Genomic DNA, 27,647 nt, shown 5'->3' on the forward strand with positions numbered 1-27,647 from the left:
TAGCAGGTGCCAGGGGTAATCAGACCTCGAGCTTTGAGGGCTCAATCTTGGGAAATGCAAGTTCAGACCCGTTCCAACTTCTGTAAACTAACTCAAAGTATTCGTCACCTGTTTGGGACCTGGAAAGAGTGACTTTCCTGGCATCACATTTTCACAGTGTCCTGTGCCCCACCACTACGCCCGTCTCATCAGCTGTGGGGTGTCTCCTGAGACAGGAAAGGTGAGACTGCTCCCCATGGCGTTCTCAGGGAGCTGCTTCAGGGAGGGACAGGGAGGCTCAGAGAAGGCCACTTGCTCATGCCTCCTCTCCCTACTGTGTTTTTGCCGGGTGTAGTGGCACACACGTGTGGTTCAGGATTCAGGAGGCAGAGACAGGGTGACTGCAAATTTGAGGCCAGCCTGAGCTACACAGTGAGACACTGTCTCAAAAATAATAAATAAATAAATAAATAAATAAATATCACCCAGACCAACAGCAAATAAACATCAATAAAACCCTAAAAGATTTATGTTTCAACAGAACTGATCCCATCCCTTCCGGGAGAGCACAGTAAAGTATTTTCGGTTCAAAAACAAACACAATTCGTGTTTGCCAAATGAATGGGGGCAAAAGTCACAGAAACTTGAAGATAACATCTCTTTGCCCTATGACAGCGTGGCAGGTATTAGAGTCTGATAAAACAAGAACATTCCCATGGCTTTACAGTGAAAGGCTCGGGAACGCTGCCGTGGGGATTCTCCATTCCGTGGAGGTTAATAGCCATACAGGCACAGGGGAGAGGGCTGGTGGGGGTGGCTCTCCACGGTGGTATGAGGGTAGGAGTTGTTCGGCAGAAGCCGGGCTGTGCTAGTCTGATTCTAACCCAGGTTCAAACCCGAGCTCTGGTTGCGGCGCTCCCCAGTGTTCTCAGCAGCAAAGACTAGGCCGGCAGCAGCCTTTGGTTTTTAGCCAATCCTTTACCAAGAAACTCAACTCTGCTAGTAAAGTGGTGTGGGACCTACATGTTCATTCAGCCAGGCAGTCTGCCTCCACCTGGTGACCAAAAGCAGCCATGGCATCCAAAAGAGAGGTCAGCGGGCTCGGCCCTAGAGAAATTGCTAGCGTTTCTTTCCCATCCTGGTGTCTTTCATGCCTTCAGAGATCTATTGCTTTTATGTTTGGGGGGTTGGGTGGGGTGTTCTAGAAACTTCCCGGTGATGCCGAGTTCTCTGAGGCACCATAACAGGGTTAGTGTTGGCAGTGCCCACTCCCCTACATTTCTCTGCCAGGCCTGTGGTCTCCACGCAGCCCCATGCTGCCACTGGGGAACTTCTCCCAACACATACGAACTCCACTGTGCAGTGGCAACCCAGAAAGGCCACCAAAGTCCCCACCCATCTGCCTCATTTAGCTTCCTGGTTGTAGAAGATTCTAGAATAAAAACTCGGAGTGCCTTAATGAGGTGGGTGCTTTATATCATTTGAACTTTGAGGGATGACAAAAGTTTGGGTGTTGTCCCCCTGACAGTCATGAGGAAGTGTGTAGAGTTTATAAGCCCACGGACATTTCGGGGTGGCCTCACCCTGAACACATTCCTCCAGGGCTCTTATGATCTCCCTCTGAGGCGGGAGGCTTGAATTCCCTGAGTCTCCGGATCCGGAAGTGGGGGAAAGGCTCTCTGTCTCTCATTGAGGTTGGACAGTGTGGGCTGCAGCCAGGTATTACAAACCCTTAGGACCCCCGTCCCAAGGACAAAGGAACTCACGCATTTACAAGTATAAGGCTGGGGCTCAGACATCCTAGCACTTCAGGAGAGGGCCTGGACTCTATTCCTGGCACCCACAACAAGCATCCAGTTTCTAGGGACCTGGTGCCCTCTGCTGGCCTCTGCAGGTATCTGCAACTCCTGTGTGCCTTAGCTTCTCCGTCCCTCCCCCCACTCAACACACATAATTAAAAACAAACCTTATATGTAAAACAAGAAATATAAAGCTGAATCTTAGGGCCATCAAGGGGAGAGACGTCCCCCATCTCCTTTCTTCTGGGTCATTTTTTTTTAAGAGGTGAAAGGCCTGATTGGATTGTGTAACACTCTGATCTCCCAGGGCCTTCTCTACTGGGTGAAGAGTTAGTTAAACCACTCAAAAGTCATGGCCAGTGAAGCCTGGCAGAGTCCTGATCCACTGGGCACTAATCCAGACCCTTCATGGTAGGGTGGTATTGCACAGTCTGGCAGAGGAGTTCTCAGAGAGAAGCCAGGCGCTTTGGGCAGTCTGAAGGGTGACTCTGGTACTGACAGAGCTAGCTCCTGCTTGTTTACACTGCTCAGCAATTTCAAAGTCTTGCTCACTGCAATTCGCTCAGAGCCTCCAGGGAGTCTCTGAGGCAACTGGTATGTTGAAGGGTGGCGTGCTTGAGGTCACATTCGGGCTCCAAGGCTGAGTCAGGATTAGGTCCCCAGGCCTGTGGCCAATGTTCTGGGCGTTGTGACGTGGCACCTGGATGGTTGCTTTGGGGTCTTTTTCTCCTGACGTGGACCTAAAGGCCTGGCTATCCTGTGACTTTGCTGAGGGCTCTGAGACCATGAGCCTTCACTCCAAAGTCAGTTTGCTCCGGAACATTCCCCACTGCCAACCAACCCAACCCCCAGTGAGAGGTGGCTGCGTTTGGTGGGCCCTAAATGGTCCCTTTGTGTGAGATTAATAAGAAAATGATCCCTGGTGTCAGGCATTGTATCCATCTATGTAAGAATTGCCCCAGCTTTTACAGGGACAGGCAGGCACACGCTTTCTATTGATGTCAGTCTCTGGCCCTGCTTTCGCCGACGCTGCTCCACCTCAGGCAATGTTGCTCTGGCTTGGCTCTTTCCCTCCCTTGCTTCCCTTAAGGCTGAGGCTGTAGCTTAGTGGTTAGAGCCTTGAGTGCCATCCTCTGCTTACACACCAAAACAGAAGGCAGAAGAACACAGTCTTCACTCACGTCTGCTCAGGGTCAGGGCTGGTGCATTTCTATGTTTGACTGCAAGAGTCCTCGACAAAGATGGGAGTCCCAGGAAGGAAGAGAAAGATTCCCATGTCTCAGGCCCCATGTGTGTGTGGTCTCTTGCCCCAATTTCTCTCTCTCTCCCTCTCCCTCTCTCTCTCTCTCTGAGACTGTGTGTTCTCCCTCTATCTCTCTCTCTCTCTGTGTCTCTCTGTCTCTCTCTGTGTATGCCTGTCTGTCTCCCTTGCTCTGTGTATCTGCCTCTCTGTCACTGTGCCTGTCTGTCTGTCTGTCTGTCTGTCTCTGTCTCTCTGTGTGCACATGTGTGTGTGCACGTGTCTGTCTGTCTTTCTGTGTGTCTCTCTGTTTCTCTGTCTCTCTCTTTACTGTGAGGGAGTAATATCTATGCCCTGAGTCCAGTGTAGAGAATGTGGAGGTCAGAGGTCAGCTCTCTCCTACCATGTGGATCTCAGCAATCCAGCTCTGGCCATCGGCTTTGGCAGAGCCATCTAACTGTACTCCTAGGGTTGTTTGTATTTTGTTTTTTGTTTGTTTTTTTCATCCAAATTCCCAATGATTTGAACAACCCAGTTATATGAAGCAAGTGTTAAAAATCATTTTCCTTGCAGGGAAAGCCACAGCAGTTTTCCCGGCATGCCTCAAAGCCTTGGGAAGACACCTGCTTCTTTCGCTGGACAGCTAAGGCCTAGTTTTTCTTCCTACCTTGTCCACACGCATCCATGGAGACACCCGGCGTAAGGTCACAGGGTCAGATTTACCTTTGTGAAATCACAGGAAGTGGCTGCTGTCTTAATCAGGACAGGGATGGTTGGAGAGAAAGGAACAGCTGCCCAACGTGTCATTATGCAGCGAACAGGGGAAATTACTGACCGGTCAACGCCCCGGGGCTCTCACCGTGGAGGGAAAAGTGCAGGTTCCTCTCTTGGAAAGAGAGGCACTGTTGAACACTGGAGACTGGTGGATGACATTGTAGAACCCAGGGCCCGGGATGTCATCCTGAGAAGGACAAGAATGCAGTGTCACTGGGCATGGCAACTTCAGCATGCTTTTCCACCAGTCTTCCATCCATTAGCGCTAAGCCTCCCTCTAATCCTACAAAGCAGGCTCCACCATAACAGAGGTGACAGCCTGGCTTCACAGTTCTCTCACTTGCCCAATCTCTACCTCAGTGACCAACGGGAGGGGCTGGAGTTCTAACTCAGGCCGGGTCTCCCAAAGCCCTTGCTCTTTCCACAGAGGTGCCATCTGAGTTCGACGGCAACAGTGCTTTGGGGAGATTTTGGTTTTTGTGTCATTAGGGAAATGTACTGGTGTGCATGTCAGCCTTCTTGGACTGGGGCAGCCAAGCCTGAGGTGAGGGGAGGGTGACCGATTTTATGGTAACCACACCCCACCTGACTCAGCTTCCTCCTGAGGCCTCTAAGAAGGGAAATTGGGGAGTGTTTCTGTTTATAAAGCAAAAGGAAACAAAAACAATCTTCATTCCAGACGAGGCCATCTTGAACTTGGAGACAAAATGAGGCACCCATGGGGCCTGAGGGTACCTTGAAGTTGGGGTACTGGGGAGCAGGCAGCAGAAGCTGTGCTCACAGCCAGCGCAAGCTACGTGAGCTTCCAGAAGCTTCCAGCTCCTTTCTGGTGCTCGTTACTAAGGGGATAGCAGTGTTGACAAAAGCCTGGGGAGCAGGTGACACGAAATGAGGAGATGCTTCATCGTCGCACAGGGCTTCCTGGTCCTGCCCGCTGCTGGGAGCTGTTCAAGGCTAATCTCATTTTCACCACCACCCAACAAGGAAGGGATTACAGTCCCTGTTTCACCAAGGAGGCACATGCAGATGAACTTGTCCAAAGTCCAAATGCTGACTACACGGCGAGGGCTCTCGGAAGTGGGCCTGTCACCAAAGCTACCTAAAAATCCAGAAGCCAGGCATGTGGGGGGCCACAGCAGCAAGCAGTAAGCCCTGAGTGCAGAGCTTGCTAGCGCCACTCTGTAAAGCCAAAGACATCCTAACTCCCCTGTCCTGGCTGCCTCATTCAGGCAGGGAGCTTGATGGACACTGGTGCCTTCCAGAACTTTCCAATCTGAAAAGTGGGGACAGAGTGACTGGAGTTGACTATAAAGAAGAGAGGCAAAGTTGCTGTTAGCAAGCTCTTAGAACAGATGTGTGGCACACACACACACACACCACAAACACATATACACAAACAGATACACTCATACACACACATACACTCATACACACATGTACATATATATACTCACACATACACACATACCACACACATACACTCACACACATATGTACATATATATACTCACACACATATACATACCACATACACACAGGTGACACACACACAGGTGAGACATACACACATACACACACACATATATATATATATATATACACACACACATATATATATACACACACAGAGAATGAGACATACACATGCACACACATACACAACTCACATACACACTGACACACACATATACACACCTACACACACAGGTGACACATGCACACAAGTGAGACATACATACATATACTCACAAACACATATAAATACACACGTTCATACCACACACACACACACACACACACACACACACACACGGCCAGTAGTGAGAAGAAGAGCAGAGGGCTCAGCTTCCCAGGCCAAGAGTCAGGAGCAAGATACTGCAGGCAGGTCAGTTTCCCAGGGCGCAGTTTGCACACTTTTCCCCAGTAGCACACTGAGACATTACAATGACCGGCTCGCTGAGAAGACAGGATCAAAAGGGAGATAGATGTCCTAATGTTGCACAACGGGCAAAGACCTAGCCAGTCTCGGGATAGAGTCTTCTAACCATGGACACCAACTGCCTCTCAGATGAGATTGAGAGGATAAAGGAAACGCCCTTCCCCAGGGTTGTGAATTGGACAGTCTGTTCTCAGTGCTGCTCAGCTCCACCATCTTCAGTGAGTCTCCTCACTGGGCCTTAGTCTCCTTATCTATAAACCTGAGGTGCTGGGATGCTAGTGAGGTTCCAGGTCCCCATCTGCAGCAGGAGTTGTCGTGTCACTAGTCACAATGCTGATGTGTAAATGCTTTGCCTGCTCGTATGGATGTGGAACACGTGTGTGCCTGCATGCCCATGGAGACCAGAGAAAGGAATTGGATCCTCTGGGGCTGGAGTTATAAACAGTTGTGAGCTGCCAGGTAGACACTAGGAATTGAACCCAGGTCCTCTGCAAGAGCAAGCGCTCTAACTGCTAAACTATCTCTCCAGCCCCTGATATGTGACCTCACAGGTGCAAGTGGGCAGGGAAGACACCTCTCTCTCTCCTCTCTCCCTCTCTCCCTCTCTCCTCTCTCTCTCTCTCTCACTCTCGCTCCTGGTTTCTCTGCACAGGGCCGCTGCTCTGTCTCCACCTACCCAGTTAAATTAGAATCACGAACAACAACTAACTGGGTTTGCTTAAGTATAGCCCATGAAGTATTTGGGGCATACTTGTGCTAAAAATAATGACCTATTTGCAATTCTAATGTATCTAAGCACCTGTATTTGTCTTTGCTGAATCTGACTTTACTGAGCATCCATCAGCTGGGTGGGTCAGACTGCAAAACAGCTACGGTCCAGGGCAGATGGGAATAGGGCTGTCACCGTTTAGCCTGTGGGAAAGCAATTTACTCTCCACGAAGGTCCAAGAGAGAGTCTTTGGGGTTGAAGCATGCTGGAGCTGGCCTGTGACGGGGGCCATTTAAAACCCTGACCGTGGTCATCGAAATCGGCTGCTGCAGGAATGTTTACAGTGGAGAAAGCAGCGGAGGCTCCAGTGGAGGGAAGAGCTGGATTTCCTTCTCATTATCAGGCCCCAAAACAACCAGGGGGCTCCACAGGTACAGAGAAAGAACCCCCGTGCAGAGGGCCCCTGGGAAGCTGCCAGAAGTGGGGCAGGACCCAGCCATCCTCTCGATCTCTTAGATGAGACACCACAGAAGGCAAAAACCAAATAACCCGAGTAGAAGTAACTGCCCACCACTGCCGCAGAGCCTCGGAGCCAGGGCCACCTGCGGGCACGGGACTGAGCAAGCGATGGATGGCAGACGTGTCCCCCTCCTCTCAGCCAGCACACACCATCGGTGACACTTGGTGGAGCAGCACCTAGAGCACCCATTGGACTGGCAGTCTCTGCAGGTGTGAGGAGTGGCAGATGACCCCTGTCCACCTGACCTTGGGATGGGCCTGAAGAGGTCACGAGGGAGCTGGCATGCAGACCCCGGGCCTGGGTATCTTCCCAGTCTTGTCCAGGGAGGTGGGACTGTAGAGCCTAGAGCCAGGCTTCCTACCTACTGTGGTTTCCATCTAATATCACGAATTCCGAGTTCCTCTAACCTTAAACGGTTTCATCGCATTTAAATCCTGGCTTCTGCCTGGCAGGGTAGGTCTCCTGTATAACTACCAGCTTAGTTGGCTGGCCAGTTTGTTTCTGACGTGTTTTTCTATGTCCCTGGCTGGTCTTCAAATTCACTATATGAGCAAGGATGAGCGTGAGTGGCTGACTGCCCTGCCTTAGCCTCCCAAGTGCTGGAATTGCCGCTCAATTTCATCGTGCATTTTACGAGCTACCCTATGGGTGCTGGGAATCGAGCCCAGGTCTTGTATGAGGGCCACAAATGCTCTAAACCACTGAGTCATTTCTCCAGTCCTTGGAACTTAAGTTCCCTCCCCACCCCCACCCCACAACCCAAAAGACACAGTGTCCCTGTTCTACCAGCGTGTGTTCATTCACGTGGAAGGCATCAAGTTTGGCATCCTGCAATCTCCCCCCGGCCCCCCCCCCCAGGAAGAGCTGATCCAGCGTAACATCCTAATTGTTAAGGGGAAGAAGCAGATACAGGCGGGGCCCTTACAGCTGCTTAGCTTGGTAAGCTGAGTATGACGGAACAGAAGCTGGGTGACAGGGAAGGAAGTGTCCAGGGGGCTGTGTCACCTAGCGCCATGTCCCCTTGTGAATGCTAAGTTAGCTACATGTTTGTAACCAATCATAAAGTTTACTCCTAGCAATCCAAATGGCCGATTTAGACACACGCCTGTGCTGGACCCTCATCCTCCCCGTGGCGAGATTCTTGTGGGTAGTGACACAAGCCTTTGATCCCAGCACTCGGAAGGCAGGGACAGGTGGATCTCTGTGAGTTCCAGGCCAGCCTGGTCTACAGAGCGAGTTCTAGGAAGGCCAGCGCTACACAGAGAAACCCTGCCTCAAAACAAAAGTCTGAGGGGGACATGTGAGCCATAGCTTGAGAGCAGAGTTCAGGGGACAAGCTAAGAGAGTCAGCTAAGAGAGTCAGTTCTGGAAGTGGGTACCTTTAACACACACACCACACACACACACACACACACACACACACACACACACACACCACACACCAGCGACCACACTGGCACTGCAGGAGTGGGATATCTTTACAGGAAATGTGAACTGGGCTTGGGGTTCAGCTGCAGCAGAGGTGAGTGCCTGCCTCAGAGGGTGTCATGTTAAAGCAGGGCTAAGTGGGTCACTGCTCCAAGGTGAGCAGCTGATCGGGTGTGGGCTCGGCCCAGGGCGTGTGTGGCTCCTGTCTTAAGCAGGGGAGGTTTCAAATCTGTTGTTAACTCGCGTTGCCTCACTAAATTACTGGGTGATGCCGCGCAGGCGCGTTGCTTCTCTGTGTTCATTTCCCCCCCCAGGAAAAATGAGATGGGCACGGATCGAGGAAGGAGTGGGTTCTTTGTGCCTAGGACTTGGGGATTATATAACGCCTCGGTAATTACACAATTCCCACTCTCAACTTCGCAGACGAGGGAATCGAGGCCGCAAAGGACAAGTGGCCACTCTCAAAGGCTCCTGGGTGAGGGAACACTGGGATCTCTGTAGAGGTGCCATGCTTCTGCAAAAATACAAAATAAAAAATGCTTTCAAAGGCATCGGTGAAAGGCTTCCCGTCAAGTGGATGCCACCGCACTGGAAAATTTGGAACCATACTTCTGAGTGGTTTCCGCCTGTATCTGGTGCTACCCTGCAGTTCCGGCTGGAGGCCACGCTGTCACCCATGGGCAGGAGACAAGATAGGATCCCACGGGGTACTTTCAGCTCCTGGATCAGAGCTTGCCATGTGGGATGGAGCCCGGAGAACTTGTTACCCTCCCTGGAGATCAGTCTGTCTTGCCAAGGTCGGTCCAGAAGCATGCTGGCTTTCATCAACCAAATTTACAGCCTTGAAGGCCACAAAGGCAGGCGTGGCTCGGTGTGGAAACAGTGAGAGGTTTTGGGTTGAGGCCTAATTCTTTCGACGTTGATTCAGCAAATATTTATTTAGAGCCTCTCTTATGTGGCAAACCCGGGGCTGCACGGCCCAGGGTGGGTCACTTAGCCTCCCTAAGCCTCAGTTTCCTCTTATGTTAAATGAAGACACTAAACCCTCTTCTTTTAGTATTGTTCTGGGGGAGCGGCGATACGATCTAAAAATGCTTTACCACATACTAGGGATTGGTTGGTGACAGCTACTATTCTTTTTATTGGAAACTGAGCTGCAAACACCCTGGACGTGGGCAACTTACACACTGTCATTAAAGCAGACCAATGGGGACCCGCACTGCAAGTGGGGAAAGAGCCTGACAGTTACAATACAGAGAAACTAGAGAAAAAAGAAAGAGAAAGAAAGGAGGAAACAAAGAAAGAGTGAAAGAAAAGAAGAAAGAAAGAAAAATGCCAGAATAAGTTTTTATCATCGTGAAGAAAGCCACCTGTGATTTTTAAAGTGTGTGTGTGTGTGTTTGTGTGTGTGCTGTGCTACTTAGGGCCAGCTTCATAGAATCCTGAGGTAATCAGTTTAAAAGGACGAAATCTGCTCTATATTTGAGATCCAGCTCACAACGGAAGAGCCAGGCCTGGGGCTGCGGGCCTTGCCAGGGCCCCTCACTGGTATACCTCACCGGTGTTCCAGGTTCTCCCGCCCCTCCCCCGCTGCCTTCTGGGGGAGGTGGGAGGTTGACGCCACCTGCAGACTGCTGCAGGAGGTAACCAGGAATGCTTACTGTCGGGGGTTCTACTTAAAAGCAGGAGGGATGTGGAGAGAAGACGCTAGGGATTCCTTGAGTTGCTACTGCCCCCTTGTGGTGAGAAATGAGAAGACCAAAGCTCAGGAATAAGTTAAATAAAGGCCTGCCAGAAAACACCCAGAGCTTTCAGGGCTTGGAGATCTGGAGAAAAGGGGGTTGGATGGAGACAGCACAAATATATTATTATTTTTTAATTGCATGTATGTATGTATTTGTGTGTACATACCATGATATACACGAGGAGGTCAGAGGACAACTATTAAAGGAGTTGGCCTCTCTCAACTAAGTGGGTTCAAGGCTAAGCCATCTTACCAGCCCCCTGTAATAGTAATCAGGTACTGTTTAAGGAATCTTTTAAACAGAGGAGCTCATTACTAACACAACTATAAGTTTATTAGAGACTTGTTTTCTCACATGTTATCTGGGGGAATTATGTCATTCCCTCCGATGGATCAGAGAGGGGTGGGTTTTGTCTTCGGCTATACATACATAGGTTTGGAAGAGTTTGTATTTTTATTCTTTTCAACATAAAGATGATTTTGGCTACAGGGTGTGGAGGCAGATTTCAATTCCGGTATACAGATGACTAAGGAAAGGGGACCGAGTACAAAGCTGGCCAGGCTACCCAGCAAGACCCTGAGTTATGTTTCCAAAGCATATATTATATATAAAATCCTGAGGTGATGAATCCCCAACACAAGGATGGTACAGGCCCTCGGGTGATACTGCCCCCTGCTGTCCATAGAGAAACACAACAGCTAAACCCAAGCAAAGAATTTTGAAGGCAACTGTCATTTACCTTTATGCTATAAAATCTCCTGGCTTGGCTGTTAAATCCCTTTTTTTCTGATTCTGGGATTATTGACGTCCTGTGTCTATAAGGGATGGAGGACTGAGTTGGGTATGCAGCCGTAAAACCTAGACAACAACAAAAAGATATCCATCAGCGCCCGCGAGGAGACAGGAAAACTGTGGAGTCATACTAGGCTGGGAATGTAGCACGGCTGGTAGATAGCGCATGCGCATGCCCCCCTGGTTCCATACTGCGTTCAGGTAGTGGAGGCAGGGGGATTAGAAGAAAGTCAAGGTCACCTTTGGCTAAGTACAAGACCAGGCTGGAATAGGCAGTCCCTCCCAGGGAGATACAACCTTTCCTTTGGTTTAGTTTTCTCCGGGATGCTGGCTAGAACCAGAGGATGCTTATATTGGTGGATGAGGCTTCCTTCCTCTTTCTCCACAGCCCCCCTTCCCCGCGTGTGGCTGTCTGATGACACGGAGCTGAACTCCACCGACAGTGTGGTGCTTTCTTCTTTTCTCCCTTCTCTTGGCAGCTGTTTAAATTTACAGCTTTGCTCTGTTTTCTTTTCTTTCCTCTTTAAAACTCTAATAAAACTATCCTCTTTGAATTAAAAACATTCAATACAGGGTCAAAGGATGGCGCAGTGGGGCAAGGGCTCTTGTTGCCGGGGCTGGTGTGCTGAATTCAGTCCCCAAGATCTCCATGGCGGAAGGAGAGAACTAATCCCCCCAAAAGTTGTTCTGTGTCTTCCACATGTGCTCCACAGCATGCAGGTACAAAATAAAGAAGTATTATTTTGGAAAATTAAAATAGAGACTGAAAAGATGGCTCCAAGGTTAAGAGCACAGGCTGCCCTTCCAGAGGACCCAGGTTCGATTCCCAGCACCTACATGACAGCTCACAGCCATCTGTAACTAAAGTTCCAGGGGAATCCAAAACCCTCTTCTGGCCTCTTCAACCACTGCATGCACATGATGTGCAGACCCAAATATATAAAAATAAAATAAATGTTTTAAAATTAAAATATTTAATACAAAAAGTGAACAAATAAAGAATAGGCAGATAGGGCAGACAGTAAATCTCAAACGGACAGACTTACACTCAAAACAGTCATAACCACATTAAATGTTAATGGTCTATACACATTTCAGTTAGAAGACAGGGATTGTCAGACTGGGCAAGAAAAAAAAAAAAGGACCCAACTGCATGCTGCCTCCAAAAAAAAAAAAAAAAATGCATTTCAACTACAGAGTTGGAAAAAAAAAAGTTAAAAGAAACTTGCAATAAGAACTTAGTTGTTGCTGGGCGGTGGTGGCGCACACCTTTAATCCTAACACTTGGGAGGCAGAGGCAGGGCGATTTCTGTGTTCAAGGCCAGCCTGGTCTACATACAGAGTGAGTTCCAGGATAGCCAGGCCAGGACTACACAGAGAAACCCTGTCTTGAAAAACCAAAAAAAAAAAAACAAAAAACAAAAAAAACAAAAAACAAAAAAACCCAACAACAAAAACCAAACCAAAACAAAACAAAAACCCAACCTAGATGTCAAAAATAAAGTAAGCAAGACCAGTTACACATTTAAAACTGAAGAACACGTTCTGGCTGGACAGATAAAAACAGCATGTTGGTTTTTGCTGTTGTTGAAGGGTCAGCCCTCACCCCCACCCCCTCAATTCCCATTCATCCTTTCTAATGGTTTCTTCCCATCTACACGCTAGGGTCAGCAATCCATGGGATATACTCCCAAAGGATGGATTTGTGGTTAGTGCCAGGATTTACTAACCGCTGCATGTCTGCTCTCAGGTACTGGAGTGGACATGCTGTCATCTAAATTCACCTTTCTGAACTCTGTCGGCGTGCTTCTTAGGTTTGTCAAGGTCTGCCCTCAGGACAACGGTGTCCAAGTTAGCAAATTTCTGGGACATGTTCCGTCTGTTTGAGAACCACAGCCTCGCGTCCTTCTAAATACCTGAAATAAGAGGTGGCATTTGTAGGGGCCATTTTACCCTGTGGGCGGCTCTGTAAGGGTTAGGGTGTGGGACAGATGTCCACCAACTGCTGGGAAGCCCCAGACTTCAAGTACACAGAAGTGCCAGAATTTAAGGAGGCCACCCAAGGTCACCATCACTGCTGGACTGTGGAGGCTTTAGATCATATTTTCATTATTGACTTACTTAGTTTGGCGGAGATATAATTTACATACAGTTCAATTCATCAGCGGTAAAGGTATGCGTCTTGACAGTGGGTACAGCTGGGTCATATGCCACCATGACTAAGACATTAAGGTTATCTGTATGCCACAAAGTTGGCATGCGCTTTTGCAGGCATTTCCCTCGGGGAACTGGTTTCTGCCGGTTTCCGTGCTTCCTGTCACAATGGCTGCCCTTCTACAATGTGGCACAAATGTGACCATCAGCTGATCGAGTGCTACTGACCCAGTCCTCGTGGGGCTGGAGAGACAGCTCAGTGGTGAAGAGCATCCACTGCTTTTGCAAAGGGCTTCTGTTCACTTTCCAATGGCCTACACACAAAGGAGTTCAGAATGCCTAGAACTCCAGCGTCTGAGAATCAGATGCCCTTTTCTGGCCTCCACAGGCACCTGCACACTTCATATGAGTAAACACACACACACACACAACCTAGAAAGAAAAGGTTACTTGTTTGTTGTTGTTGTTTTAAAAATACTTCCTAGATTTTGATTGGTATTGCATCAAAAATTCCATGAGAATATCTTAGCTTCGTTGAGTGTTGAGAGCCACTAATCTGGCAGATCTCCTGTTTATTCTGATATATTTGCATTTCTCAGCAGCAGCTTGTACTTATGAATGTATCGCTATTACACATCTCTGTGGGCCCCTGTGAGAGAGCGGCACCCATGTGCCACGGTGTACTCGTGAAGGTCAGAGGACAGCCTTGGGTATTAGACCCCGCCTTTCCCCTTGCTTGCTGTGTCTGGCTTTTCATGGGTTCAGAGGATCCTAATTCAGGTTCCCGTTGGACACTGCCTTATGAGCCATCTCCCCATCCCAACGTAGACTTTCTTAAACACAACCCTAGGGGGTTCATATTCCTATGTCACGAAAATGGACTCTTTTAAAAGTCTTGACATGAGAATTGGTGCTGGAGACTGGAGCCAGGGCCGTGGATGATACCAGGCAAGCAGTCTGCCCCTGAAATGCTTCCCCAGCCGTCTGTTTCCAATTCTCCATTTCTGGTGATTTTTATATATTGATCCTGTTGTTCTCCAACTTAGCCCTGTTTTTTCAGTTCTAAAAGCTTCACTGTAGATTAGGAATTCTAATAGAGATAAACATACATACATACATACATACATACATACATACATACATACATAAAAGACCGGGCTTATTCCATCCCTTTCTAATGTATGGCCATTACTTTCTTCCCTTGGAACATTGCAATGCCCGGGGCACATCCTGAAGGTAGCTGACAAGAGCAGATATTTATCTTAATACCAGCTTGAGTAGGGATACGCAGCCCTTCTGCATAAAGTCTGATGCTAGTTACAAGGGTGGTGTTGTTGTTGTTAGGTTAGTTGAATTTGGAGACAAGGTCTCCTTATATATTAATAATCCAGGCTGGCCTAGAACCTGTGACCCTCCTACCACAACCTCCTGAGTGCGGGGAATGAAGGTGTATGCCACCACATTTGGTTCTAGGAAGTTTTTCTTTTCTTTTTTTTTTTATAGAAGATATTTTTCATTTTTAATTCTAATTTCCTACAACTCTTTTTCTTGTGTAGTACCAGATATTGAATTTTATGGAACACTTCATCTTTGTTTGTACACATGACCCTGTCAGTATTCTTTGCGGGTATATTAACTGATTTACCATAATTAAAATATTTTTTAAATCTAGAATTTCTGTAATTAGTGCTACTTTGACTGCAATGTAGACTTCCAGACCTATGTACATGACTACCAAATGGTGTGAGGCCCCGACTTAGAGCGTTTCTCCCTGGGAGGTAAAGCCCCTAAAACATTCCCCCAAGCTTGTTTTCCCTGATCTCTAAAAATACAGCCAGAAAGAAGCTCTTTGTTCTCTATAGCCAGCAAAAAGCCTTTTTGTTTCTATACTTTAAAACCAGAGATGCAATAATTGTAATTTTACCAAGGACACCCTGCAGAGAAGAGCTGTAGCCCAACTCCTCCCAATTCCTCACTTTTCCTTTAAAAGCTCCCTACTGTTACCGCTGGGGGTCGAACTCCCCTGCCCTGCTGGCCCAAGGAGTTCATCCTCAGCTAGCTGATAATAAAACCTCTTGCAGTTTGCATCAGGTGTGGTTTTCTCTCTGGTCATTGGGGTGCCTGCCAGCTCATCCTGGGACTTGAGCGGAGGCCCAGCTTCGGGAGTCTTACAATGATAGCTTTCTTCTATTTTTTTTTTTAAATGTCCTTGCTTTTTGTTTCATAAAATGAGTTTAAAAGTATGTATTTCTTTTTTCCACTACTTCTCCATTTGTGTGTCTGGGCATGCACATTTGGGGGTCCAAAGGCAATTTGAGGGGACTCACTTTCTTCTTTCACCGTATGGTTCCCAGGAATTGAACTCAGGTCACCAGATTGGCAGCAAGCACTGCTGAGCCATCTTGTCGACCCTGCTTCTCTTTTTACTTCCTAGTACTGGCATTATCCTCAAAGTGTTTGCTTAGGACTCAAATCATTTCTTCTTTCCATTCAGATGAAGCCAAGGCCTGATGTTCAGGGAAGGTTCTTGGCGATACATTGCGTGACCTAATGCTGTCAGCTTCTCCTGGAGAATAAGCACATTTCAAAGAAACATCTCCGTTTCACTGCCAAGAGGTTCATTAGCATAACCTTGTTGATAATGTTCCGTGTTGCCCTGGCTTGTTTGGGGGCAGGGTCCCACTAGGTAGCTTTACTATGCAGGGCAGCCCGCCTGTGCCCCAAGCTCTGGGTTTAAGCGTGTGCATCACCACACCTGGCCAAACTGTCCTTTTAATATCTGCAGAGCTGGCCTTCCTTTACTCCCTGTACTAACAATTTACACTTTATAGACTTTCGTTGACAGGCCTGCTAGGGCTCTACCAACCATCTTTTCAAAAGCAAACAGCTTTTCCATGTCCTTTCTTCCCGTGAGTTCCACATGCTATTTTTAACTCTTAGGAGAAAGCCTGGGCCACTAAGCTCCGACTTCTCTTACCACTTAGAATAAAACCAATATTTTAACCTTAAATAGGTCCAGAGGTACCGTCTTAATGGCGCCTCATATATTTTGATGCGTTTCGTTTTTATTTTCCTCTCGGTTTACACCATTAACCCTTGTCACTTCTTTTTGAAACATGGAGGTCGGGTAATTAATTTCCAAGCCGCTGGGGGAATTTCCCAGACTTCTTCCTGTGGTTGGTTTTGAGTTTTCCTATGTGGTTGGCTAGAGTTTTGCACACTCGCCAGCCTGATGGACTGCTCAGTGTTGGTGTTCAGGCCTTTTATGCCCCGGTTTCCCACGCAGTGCTGAGGGATGTGCTGGCGGCCCCTGGGCGGCATCACTGCTGACTCTTCTTTATTTCCAGAACTCTCCCTTGTGTTCCATGTATGTTGAAGCACGGTTAGGGATGCCTGCACACATGTGATCTATAGGTACTTTTGAAATGCCTCTCTCTAGCTCTGGTAATATTCCTGTTCTGTCTTATTAATATTTCTTACAATAGTTCTTATTAATGTCCCCTCCAGCTGTCTTTTGATTACTATTAATATCTATACCCCTTCCTGGCCTTTTTTTTGTGTTAAAGATAGTTTTTTTTTCTTTCTTTCATTTTTTTTTAGTTAAAGATAGTTTTTTTTCTTTCTTTCATTTTTTTTAAAGATTTATTTATCATTATATCTAAGTACACTGTAGCTGTCTTCAGATGCACCAGAAGAGGACGTCAGATCGCATTACAGATGGTTGTGAGCCACCATGTGGTTGTTGGGATTTGAACTCAGGACCTTCAGAAGAGCAGTCAGTGCTCTTAACCACTAAGCCATCTCTCCAGCCCCTCATTTAAAAAAAAAAAAAACAAAAAAAACAAAACAAAAAAAAAAAACTGGGCATCAAACCCAGGACCATGCAGTAAGCTATAACCCCAGCCCTAAATGTGGTTCCCTGTTGTTTTGATTCTGAAGTCTGAACTTGGGACTAGGAGCATGCTAGACACCAGCTCTGCCCCCACGTTGCATCCCCACCTCCTGGCCCCCACGGTTATAGACAGGTTCACTGTAATTCTTACCCTCCTTCCTCTGCAAGCATTGTGCTTTTTCTTGTCTTGTTTGAGGAGCTGTTTTGCTATTTGAGACAGGGGCATCGCTGTGTAGTCCTAGCTGATCTGGAACTCTTTTTATGTAGACTAGGTTGGCCTTGAACTCACAGAGGTTTTGTTTTGTTTTGTTTTAGAGACAATAAGCTATGTAGCCCAGGCTAGCCTTGAACTTGCCTCACTTTCTCCAGTCATGGGTTTTAAAGAGTGAATCACAACAGCTTCCACCTACTTTTTTTTTTTTTTTGGTCTTGTTTGAGGCAGGGTCTCACTACATAGCCCTGGCTGTCCTGAAACTCACTATGTAGTCCAGGCTAGCCTCAAACTCCCCTCTGCCTCACTATGCCTCCTGAGAGCTGAGATGAAAGGTGAACCTACTTGCACGTAGGTTCCTGCTTTGACTTCCTTTCATGACTGTGGTAAGAATGTAAACCCTTTCCTCCCCAGGTAGCTTTTGGACAAGACCTTTATCACAGTGGGAGATGGCAACCAGAACAGAGGCATTTGCTCCGTAGGTCTCCTCCCCACCGCCAGTGCTCTGCCGCCTGCAGCTCGGCTCCCTCACTGATCTAATTTTTTTTTTCTCACTGATCTAATTTTGATGGTGCCTTGGCATGGTTTTCTTCAGGACTTTTCATCTTCTCCTCCTCCTCCTCCCCCTCCTCCCTCCTTCTTTTTCCTTTTTTTTTTTTTTTTTTTTTGAGACAGGGTTTCTCTGTGTAGCCCTGGCTGTCCTGGAACTCACTCTGTAGACCAGGCTGTCCTCGAACTCAAAAATCAAAAATCCGCCTGCCTCTGCCTCCCAAGGGCCGGGATTAAAGGCGTGCGCCACCACCGCTGCCCCAGCTTCTTCAGGACTTTTAATGTTTGGGATTCGATGCATTTCCTGACGGTTTATGCTTTCCACTGGATTCTGAGACCATTTTGCAGACCTTTTTTAAATGTTTTTTTCTGCTCTCCCCTTTTCCAGGGTGACAGTTATACATGTGTTAGCTCACTTGTGTTTTCCTAAAGGAAAAAAGGAGTCTGTCTTTGAAGCTCAGCCTGGTTTAACCTCTGTGCTCCATCAGACCATCTAGATTGTTCCAGCTTCAGCTTCACCAAGCTAGTCTCACCTGTGGATTTCATCAACTGTTTTCCTTTTAATTGTTATATAAAGTGGAAATTCCTGGCTTCTTTGGAAACTCAATTAGGCTATAATGATGCTTTGCTGGGGCAGAAGGGTGAAGGAATGTTTTGCTGAAGCAGACACAGGTGAAAGGATATTTTTGCTATAGCAGATCCATGAAAGGATGCAGAAGGAATATAAGAATGACCCTACAGACAGTGGGCGCTCTGACTCACCCATCTTCACTGACGACACGCATGTATCGGTTCGCCTTACACTGCGTTGTCAAACTTCGCATGTGATGACGTCCTCAAGAGAAACTCTCCAAAGAGCTTCCTTCCTGTGCGGTTCCTGCAGTTTCTTGCCCACTTATTCTTGCCCTATTATTGAACCTGGCCATTTCTTTTAGATCCAGCTGCCACTACTGATTCGTGGGTGGTGTCTGTTGAGTGGACTGCACTGGGGACAGTGAAGATTGGAATCACCCCCCAAAACTATTTCTAAACATGTCTGCTTCCCCTGCGTCCTAATAACCTCTCTTTCCACTGCATCTGGTGGGTGGTGGGCTAGAGGGAAGGTTGGACCCTTATTAAAGTAAGTTGTGAAAAATATATGCCTACGGTTACATTTCCTTCATTTCTAGCTGCTACATTGTGACCGCGTGTACTCACGTGTATACATAGGATGTCTGAGTGTGAAGCACCACATCAGATGTCTTCCTCCGTTTCTCCCTTTCATTTTTGAGACAGGGTCTCACAATGAACCTGGAGCTGACTGATTTGACCTGCTGACCAGGGAGTCCCAGGGAGCCTGCTGTCTCCATCTCCTCAGAGCAGGGATGTGGGATCTGGGTCTCTGCTTTGTGAAGGAGGACTCTACCCCTTGGTGGAGACAGGCCCTCATCTCCTCCCTTGAGGGTTCATTAAGCAGACAGGTCAGGGATCTGTCTAGGGGCCATCACTGGGAAGGGGAGGTTACCAGGTAATATCCACCCCTTCCCCCAGTGCACTCCCCAGCAGTTGCCATGGGGATCTACTGGGTCTGACCACCTAGCCATAACTATTTCCTCTTTTTTCTTTCAGATGCTGTCCAGAACTCAAGAGCCCTGCTTACAAATTCCCCAATGCTTTGAATTTAATCTTTTTCTAAAGCTCCTGTCCTCAACATGTAGCTGATCTCTGTGCCAGCTTCTCCTCTCCACCCTCCTCCTTCCTCCCCGGGCAGCCATGACACATACAGCTCACCTGCCCTTTGAAAGGGCTTCTCCTTTCAAACGAATTCAATTGTCCTCAACTTCAGTTTGGTTCTTTGTCCTTGGGTTTCTGTTAGTGTTCCTTCTTAAATTCTTTTAGTAATGAAACTGAGAACCCCAAGAGGGGACCCTGACTTCTGTATATAATATGGGGCTCTTCTGGGACTCCCCAAGATGCCTGGAACACCACTTGTCTACCACATTTTACTTCTTTAATCAGCAGAGAAAGCTAACCCACCCCTGCACCCTTAGGCAGCGTCTCTTATCTTTCTGTTTTGAAAAAGACCTTCCCAGTCCAGCCTCATGGTGACTACTATGCTGTCCTCTGCCTTTCTGGGGGCAGTCTTCTCCAGTCTGTAACTGCTTTTCTGGAGTCCTCTCCAGTCTGTAACAGCTTTTCTGGAGTCCTCTCCAGTCTGTAACGGCTTTTCTGGAGTGCTTTTCCACTGATTCTGTAATATCTGCCATTGCTGGTACTGCTCTCCTGGTTGGGGTCCATTTTCCTGGATCTTCGTGCTGGGTACCAGACAGAGCGAAATCTCTATTCTTGTGTGTTTGCACTCTTTTCCCCTGGCTTGTTTTTGGTAACTTGCAGGTTTGACTTCTTCAAGCTTTCAGGCTTGGGAAGATTCAGAGCAGTTTTTATTCTGGAAGTCATTTATCGTCACTACTAAGGCATGACACTTTATTTTCTTTTAACAGTATCTCTTGTAGCCTGGGCTGGCAAACCCATCATGGAGCTAAGGATGACCTAGAACTTCCGATCCTCCTGCCACCGCCTCCTGACTGATGGATTGCGTGCATACGTCACCATTTATACCCCTGGATGTGGCGCAGGGAATCGAATTCAGGGCTACACACATGTAAGCTAGGCAAGTAGTCTGCCAGCTGAGCCACACCCTCAGTCACTAGGCATACGGCTTCTATGGAATCATCCTATCCCCTGTCTAACACAGCGTCCCTCCATCCTGGCCTATGGGGACATGAAGTATCCTTGGCTCTGGGGTTCCACAGCCAACACCCAAAGCGATCTCTTCAGGTTGCCAGCTTTTTTCCTAAGCCACAGTCTCCTCTGGTATTTTAGATCACAGTCTGCATTCTTTGCCTTCCCTGGACTCTGACCTCCTTGTCCTTATGTCAGGTAGCATCCCATCACTTAAACAAAATACTTAAAGACTTGTACTGGCTCCCGGCTCCCAGGGTTTCAGCCCCTCCTCATCTGTCCCGCTGCTCAGGGCCTACATCAGCACGGGACCTCGGGAACACAGCATAGTGGAAGTAGGGGTGGGGGGTCCTCTCCACAGCATCCAGAGAAGCAAAGAAAAACAGGAAAGGGCTGGGTCCCAATAGTTCCTCCAACATCACACACCCAGTGACCTAACTTCCTTCCACTGGGCCCTATCTCCTGAAGATTCCACAAACCCCCAATAACATCAAAGGCCAGGGACCAGGTTTTCAACAAACAGGCCTTGGGGGCCATCCAAGCTGCAATGCTAATGCACTTCAATTCAGAAGACTAGAGTTTGTTTCCATTGCCCTCCTGCCTACAGGGCAGTCTGGAAATTGCTCCCTCCCTAATCGAGGTAACATCTCTCAGAGACTGCATTATTGGGCCACCCACTTGTCTGAGATCTAAAGAGTTTTCTAACCCATGTGGCTGGGGCTATTATTCTGTTTTTTCTTTTTTCTTTTTTTTTGTTTTGTTTTGTTTTGTTTTTTGTTTTTTTTTTCTTTTAGTTGTCAATAGCATGTACACAGTTTCATCTCCAAAGCAGTTAATTTTTCATGAGCTGACTCGGAATTCATTTTACCCATACGCCCTAAGGAACTTACCCTGTCTCTAAATCCTAGTGAATGGGGGCATTGAGTAAGCAATTTTAAGTCCGTCTAGAACTTTCTTCTTCAATGTGTGTTCCTTGATGGATTCTTCTTCACGAGGGCAATTTGTATAATCTAAGATTTTAACATTTAATAAGATCACAGGAAACTATGGCTTTAAAACATTAAGATATTTCCAAACAGCGATCAATACTGACCAGAGAACAGTGCCTTTTACTGTCTCTGAAAGCAGCCAGTATTCACTTACCCAATTGCCGTGTGACCTTGCTGTTTTAGTAAGGAACATTTTTAGCCCTCCCGTTAAGGACGCTGCTGTTGGAGAACGCTGGGAATGGTGTCTCATGAAGACAAAGCCCTGGTTTGTTCAGCAGCAACAGCAGTGGGACGGGTAATCCAAGCACTTTGAAATAGAGGCGAGAGGATCAGAAGTTCAAGGATAGCCTGATCTACATGCTGAGTTCTAGGCCAGCTTGGATCATATGTCCAGACCCTATCTCACAAAACAAAGCAACAGGGCTGGAGAGATGGCCTAGTGGTGAAGAGCACTGACTGGTTTTTCAGAGGGCCTGAGTTCGATTCTAAGCATTCATATGGAGGCCCCAAACCATTACGTAGCTCCAGTGTAAGCAGACCTGATAATCTCCCTCTCCTGGTCACCACAGGCACCAGGCATGTGTGCGCTACAGAAACATACAGACAGAGAAAAATATCCATATTCATAAAGTGAAAATTAATTTTTTAAAATGACAACAAAAAATTTTGGAGTGATGTTTTCTCCTTTAATGCCAACATGAAAAGGTAGATGGATCTCTGTGAGTCTAAGGCCAGCCTGGTCTAAATAGAGCATTCCATGCTAGTCAGGACTACATAGTGAGACTTTGTCTTTAAAGAAAAAAAAATTCGGGGCTGGAGAGATGACTCAGCGGTTAAGAGTTCAATTCTCGGGATCTGCAACCCTATTGTTGGAACAACATGATGTACTAACCAGAACCCCGGAGCTCTTGTCTCTAGCTGCATATGTATCGAAAGATGGCCTAGTCGGCCATCAATGGAAAGAGAGGCCCATTGGACTTGCAAACTTTATATGCCCCAATATAGGGGAATGCCAGGGCCAAAAGAATGGGAATGGGTGGGTAGGGAAGTGGGGGGCGCTATGGGGGACTTTTGGGATAGCATTGGAAATGTAATTGAGGAAAATATGTAATAAAAATATTAAAAATCAAAAAAAAAAAAAAGAGTTCAATTCTCATGAACATGGCAGCTCACAACTAACTATAACTCCTGTTCCAGGGGCAATCTGACACCCTCACACAGACACACATGCAGTCAAAACACCAATGTACATAAAATAAAAATAATCTATTGTTTAAAAGTTGCAAGAGATTTTTAAAATTATGCTTCTCACTCAAATTATTAAATTTTTGGAAAATTTTAAGAAAGTATAAAACTGTCAAATAGTACATTATTCTACCACCAAAAGGAAACAAATATCTATCTTGCTTTCCAGTCTTCCATGGAATGCTGGGACAGTTGGTAGAGAACAGATATAACCTAGCTCTGTCCAGGATGCTGCTTGCCAGGTGAGCCTCCTGCACTTGATGGGTCATGATGGATGGTCACGGTCTAGCCTGATTTCCTCCAACTTGAAACATCCCTCCTGAAGGGTAGTGGGAGGCACAGGAGATCCAAAAGACCTTTCAAAGCCCCAGGAGATTGACCCATTAGCTATTTTGCTTGGTGAGAGAGTGTGTCCAAGGCCTACATGGAACTGTACCAACTGGTTAGTGGCTTCGAGAAGCCAGTCTCACCCTTTCATTTGGCCAAAACGGAGTCCAGAATAAAGACTTGCTGAGGAAGACGCGGGAGTACCAGAAGGGTTCTGTTAGGGCTGGCTCTTGGAGGGCCACCCACCGCCCAGTTCTGAGACCCCCTCAAAGACTGAAGTAGGGGCATCAGATGTCCAACCATTCACAGGGCCCAAGGGGGAGCTCTTTTCAGGTTGGTACACTGAGGGCTTACGCTGACCCACTCGCACCCCAAGTGGCACCTTCTGGCATCCGAGGCACCACCCAACTGGCCACAGAGATCCCGCACGCACCCGGCGTATGGAGATCTCCGAGGGTGTCCCATGGAGTGCGCGGAATCCTCCTCAAGACCTCAAGGACCGGTCCCTTAACAGGAACTGGTTCCTAACTAGTCAATCTATCCCTCGCCGCCCGGTCGCTATGGCAACCACTGGCCTAACATTCCAGAGTCCAGCAGCAGGCAACTGTGGTGTCCTCTGTGTTTTTAACGTGAAAAGCTGTTGACCAATCGTTGGAGACGTTTCAAAAACCAACAAAAAAAAGCTACCAGAATTTTGGGGTTCGGATTGACAATGCTAAGTAGAACCTGTTAGGCAGGGAACTATTAGGGTTTTTGTTTCTGAGGTTCAGTTCCCTTTTCTTGTTTGTTTGTTTGTTTGTTTGTTTGTTTCGGTTTTGTTTGGTTGTTGGGTTTGTTTGGTTTGTTGTTTTTGTGACTCATCGAAGGAATAAACCCGAGTGTTCCTACCCATCCATCCACACCCTGAGTGTGAGAGCAGAAAGGTCGATGACATAATTCCCCAAGGGCAACCGTGCAGTATTCCAAGAGCCCCTTACCCGATTCACCACAGCCACAGTGCCTAGCCACAGCCCGGCTTAAACCCACCAGCGTCTCCTTTAAATTTATGGGATAGTCTCCCGTTAGAAACTGTCTCCCGCTTGTTCCTCCGATCACATCTCCTGCCACCCACGCCTCAAGGAAAAAAAAAAATCTCGCACCGACCCAGTTGGTCTTTGGGCATCTTCCATAATACAATATGGCAGCTCCATCCTCTCTTAAACTCTCCCTCCCAGTTCTACCGCGTTTCCATCGCTGAGGTCTCCCCAATGTCATTTCCTCGTAAAACCTGTGTGATCTCAACATCTCCCCCAGAGGTTGCTGTGAGGCTCTGAATTCAACGGCGCGTGCTGAAAAATGAGCGCACTGGAAGCTCCACGCGCAGGTTCATGCTCACAGCTGAACCCCTGGGAAACAGCAGCGGGGGAGGGGTGGGGGGGGGAACTACAGGATGATTGACAGCCTACCGGGGCTGCTGAGCTGCAGGCGTACCGGGAAATTAAGGACGCAACACAGCCAACAGGTGGGACGCAGGCGCAGGAAAGAAGGGGTACGCACGGTCCCCGAGACACGTCAGGGCTCTGCTGGGTTTCGATATTGGAGCTACCTGATGGAAGCAGCAGGGGCACCGCCTGGGACGGTCGGTGGCAGTTAGCGCAGACTGCGGGGGACACCAGGCGGGCTGCTTAAGCCCAGCCTACTTGTCCGGCAGGTGGAGGTGAGCAGGCGTAACCTGGGGACCAAAGCAGCCCGGACTTCTTCCTTTGGCCGCTAGAGGGGACTCCTCCAGGTGAGTGTCAGGTCGCCCCTACGCTTCAAGCGAGCTTGGCGACGCAGCCAATTATTTCAGGATGTCCCGCCCATCCCCTCCCGACAACCACTCGCCTGCGCAGAGGCTTCGCCAGCTTGGGACTGGCAGGCAGTGTAACAAATCAAGTCTCCACCTTTGAAAGCAAAACACTGCAGCCCCTTGGAAACTCGGAGCTGGGAAGGGCTCCAAGAGGCTGTACCTAGGGGTGGCACGGAGTGTCCGAGTCGCTTCTCCGGAACCTGGGATAGGTGGATCTAGAAGGAACGTCCCGGGTGAGTCACGGTCATGACTGAGGGAAGGGGGTACTTGAAATCAGGCTTGTTGTTTTGACTCCCTAGTATAAATACAGCCTCCCTTGTTGTTGCCAGCCTTGTCAGGTTTGGGTTCTGTTGCCTCCGATTTTTTTTTTTTCTGTCTCTTCCATATTTTCAAGGAGGGTGGGCACGGGTTTGCCTTAATGAAGGAGATGCTGGGCGTTACCAGATGAGGAAGTGGAAGGCCAGTACTGCCGGCTCCAGCGTGCTGGAAATAGCCGGTGCGGCTGGCAGGTGGATGGAGGGAGCTCTGTGCTTGGTACTGAAACAGAGGTGTGTCTCTCTGAGAATGTCACCCCTCAGTGCTCAAAAGCCCCGGGGAAAGAAAAGCTTGGCATAAAACCGACGTTCTTTGGTCAAACTGAATCGTCAGGTGGTGACAAGACCTCCATGCACGCACACGGGGGCGCGCGCGCGGGCGCGGACACACACACACACACACACACACACACCCTTGTTTTTAGTTACAGCCAATTCCATGGCCGCGAGGCTGTTATGCTCGCTGGAAGACTTGCTCGGTGGGGTTAACGGAGTTATTCATTTAGATGAGGCCGGGGGATTCGAGTGGAAGCAGGCACTTTGTGAATTCTCTTGGGTCAGTGACCATAAACTGTGACTGTGATTGTCAACACTGGCTTGGCTGTGTGCCTCTTGGACATATGTCAGCCTTGGATTAACAATAAACCATCACCAGGCCAAAGTGTGAGCCTTATAAGGGAATGCAACTTACAGAGTCCACGGAGGCTTTGGGGTGATGCTACACGGCAGTTCAAGGAGAATCTTCCTCTCTCTGTCTTTGGGTATTCAGAGCCCCGGGGGTTCCCTGGGTAGAGAGGGGAGTTGAAGCTAGTGTTTAAAAGCCAGTGACTCAACACACACACACACACACACACACACACACACACAGAGGGGTGCAGTGGGGGGAGACAACCTGCTGTCTTCCCTAGCTGGTCCCCAAGGCCTGTTTGCATTCTCTGACATCCTGTGGGTGGGGCTGGGTATATCTGTTTGTGGCCATGGGTCCTGAGTAAGGCATTCTTTTTTTAAAACCACAGTGTATCAGGGGCATTACATTTGGTCGAGTGGGCATCTATGCAAGTCACCTTGCCAGGCTCTGAGCTAGGCTTTCCAGGAACAGCAGAGGACCTGACAGGTGCCTTCAATCCAGGGCCCCCTCAACTCCAGACTGGAAGCAGCCCTAGGTCTCTCCCAGGTAGAAGGAGCCCTCGAGCACCCCCATATTAACGATGTCAGGACAGATACAGACATTTAACACAGAGTTGCTTTCACACACATGCAGTCTAACCCAAGAGTAATTATAATTATGCCCTCCCAGTCTTCCCAGAAAATTATGGTTCCCAGTTGATCCTATATGCATTGGGTCTAACATGTCAAAAAAACATATGGGAGGCATCTTGCAGGAATACTGTCTCAAATGATAGCAGCAGCAACAACTTAACTTTAGGCCCTTTGACAAGGTGCAACCTGGGCAGAGAGGTCTTCATGGCTGCCCTGTACTAAGCTGGCATTTGGTGTCTGGGCCTGTCGGTCTTGTGACATCAGTGCATGCTGTTGCTATTCCTAGGTGTGGAACAGGAGGTAGAGGGAACTAGAAACTATGTGATGTGCAGATTTTTAAAACCTGGGCCCTCAACTCTTTCTTGGGTAGATGCCTGCCAGCTAAGAGTATAGATGTATGAATGAACTATAGGGTTACATTGGGGAGTGGGTCCACAAGATGGCTTAGTGGGTCAGGGTAGTTTCGGTTAAGCTTGATGAGTTGAGTTCAATCCCCAGGACCAATATGTAGGATGGAAGGAACTGGCTCCACCAAGCTGTCTTCTGTGCACCTTAGCACACCACATCCCATCGGATTTCCACGCAGCCGGTGGCACAGAAACATGAGTCACGTTTTACAGCTAAGGAAACTGGCTTAGAAGCTGGGGGTAACCTGGCTGAGGTACACAAGGTAGCACATGTCAGATCAGAAGCAATCCAAAACATGTCAAGACATTGATTTCAGAGACAAGGAGAAGCAGATGTCGGTGGCCCATTATCTTGTCCTCAAGCCAGCAGGATGGCTCAGCAGGTGAAGACACCTGTCAAGCAAGGCTGGAAGCCTGAGTTCAATCCCTGGAACCCACTGTGGGAGGAAAGGACTGACTGCCACCACCTCCACAAACACACGACGACCCTCAGACACTTACATACGTGACGATAACACATTAACAACTACAACGTGAAATATAGTAAACAGTTTGTACAATAGAATAGAATATAAATTCATGATTTTTGTTTGGTGCTTTGTGTGTGGTTATTCTGTGTGTGTATATTATATAATATATAGTATATTATATATAATATGTATAATATATATAATATATTATATATAATATGTATAATATATAATATATTATATATAATATGTATAATATATAATATATTATATATAATATGTATAATATATATATATTTGAAAGCATAAGGCTGAACCTTTTAATACAGTGGTAGGGTTTCCACTGTGAGCTCTT

At 47.7% G+C, this 27,647-nt stretch overlaps 2 protein-coding genes across 4 annotated transcripts in view; one reads left to right on the forward strand and one right to left on the reverse strand.

Annotated features, from left to right (window-relative positions):
• Stpg1 (sperm tail PG-rich repeat containing 1) overlaps positions 1–24,229 on the reverse strand; it is a 45,505-nt gene extending 21,276 nt beyond the window's left edge. Inside the window, exons 1-4 of the mRNA XM_021160574.3 lie at positions 23,447–24,229; positions 12,710–12,841; positions 10,873–10,991; positions 3,878–3,979 (exon numbers count right to left, since the gene is read on the reverse strand). Coding sequence (XP_021016233.1) covers positions 3,878–3,979; positions 10,873–10,991; positions 12,710–12,797 — 309 coding nt within the window. The 5' untranslated portion in view covers positions 12,798–12,841; positions 23,447–24,229. The remainder of the gene's footprint in view (positions 1–3,877; positions 3,980–10,872; positions 10,992–12,709; positions 12,842–23,446) is intronic.
• A 304-nt stretch (positions 24,230–24,533) lies between these two features.
• Nipal3 (NIPA like domain containing 3) overlaps positions 24,534–27,647 on the forward strand; it is a 39,383-nt gene continuing 36,269 nt past the window's right edge. For 2 of the 3 annotated variants that reach the window (XM_021161036.3, XM_029476385.2), the window contains exon 1: positions 24,933–25,074. The gene's annotated coding sequence lies outside the window, so the exon portion shown is untranslated. Of the gene's footprint in view, positions 24,782–24,932; positions 25,075–27,647 lie in introns of those variants that run through there. The other variant, XM_029476384.2, reaches the window with a different exon arrangement.

The sequence above is a fragment of the Mus caroli genome, unplaced genomic scaffold, assembly GCF_978045245.1.
Source record: "Mus caroli unplaced genomic scaffold, Mus_caroli_1 scaffold_6, whole genome shotgun sequence".
In the NCBI taxonomy this organism is placed as follows: domain Eukaryota; kingdom Metazoa; phylum Chordata; class Mammalia; order Rodentia; family Muridae; genus Mus; species Mus caroli.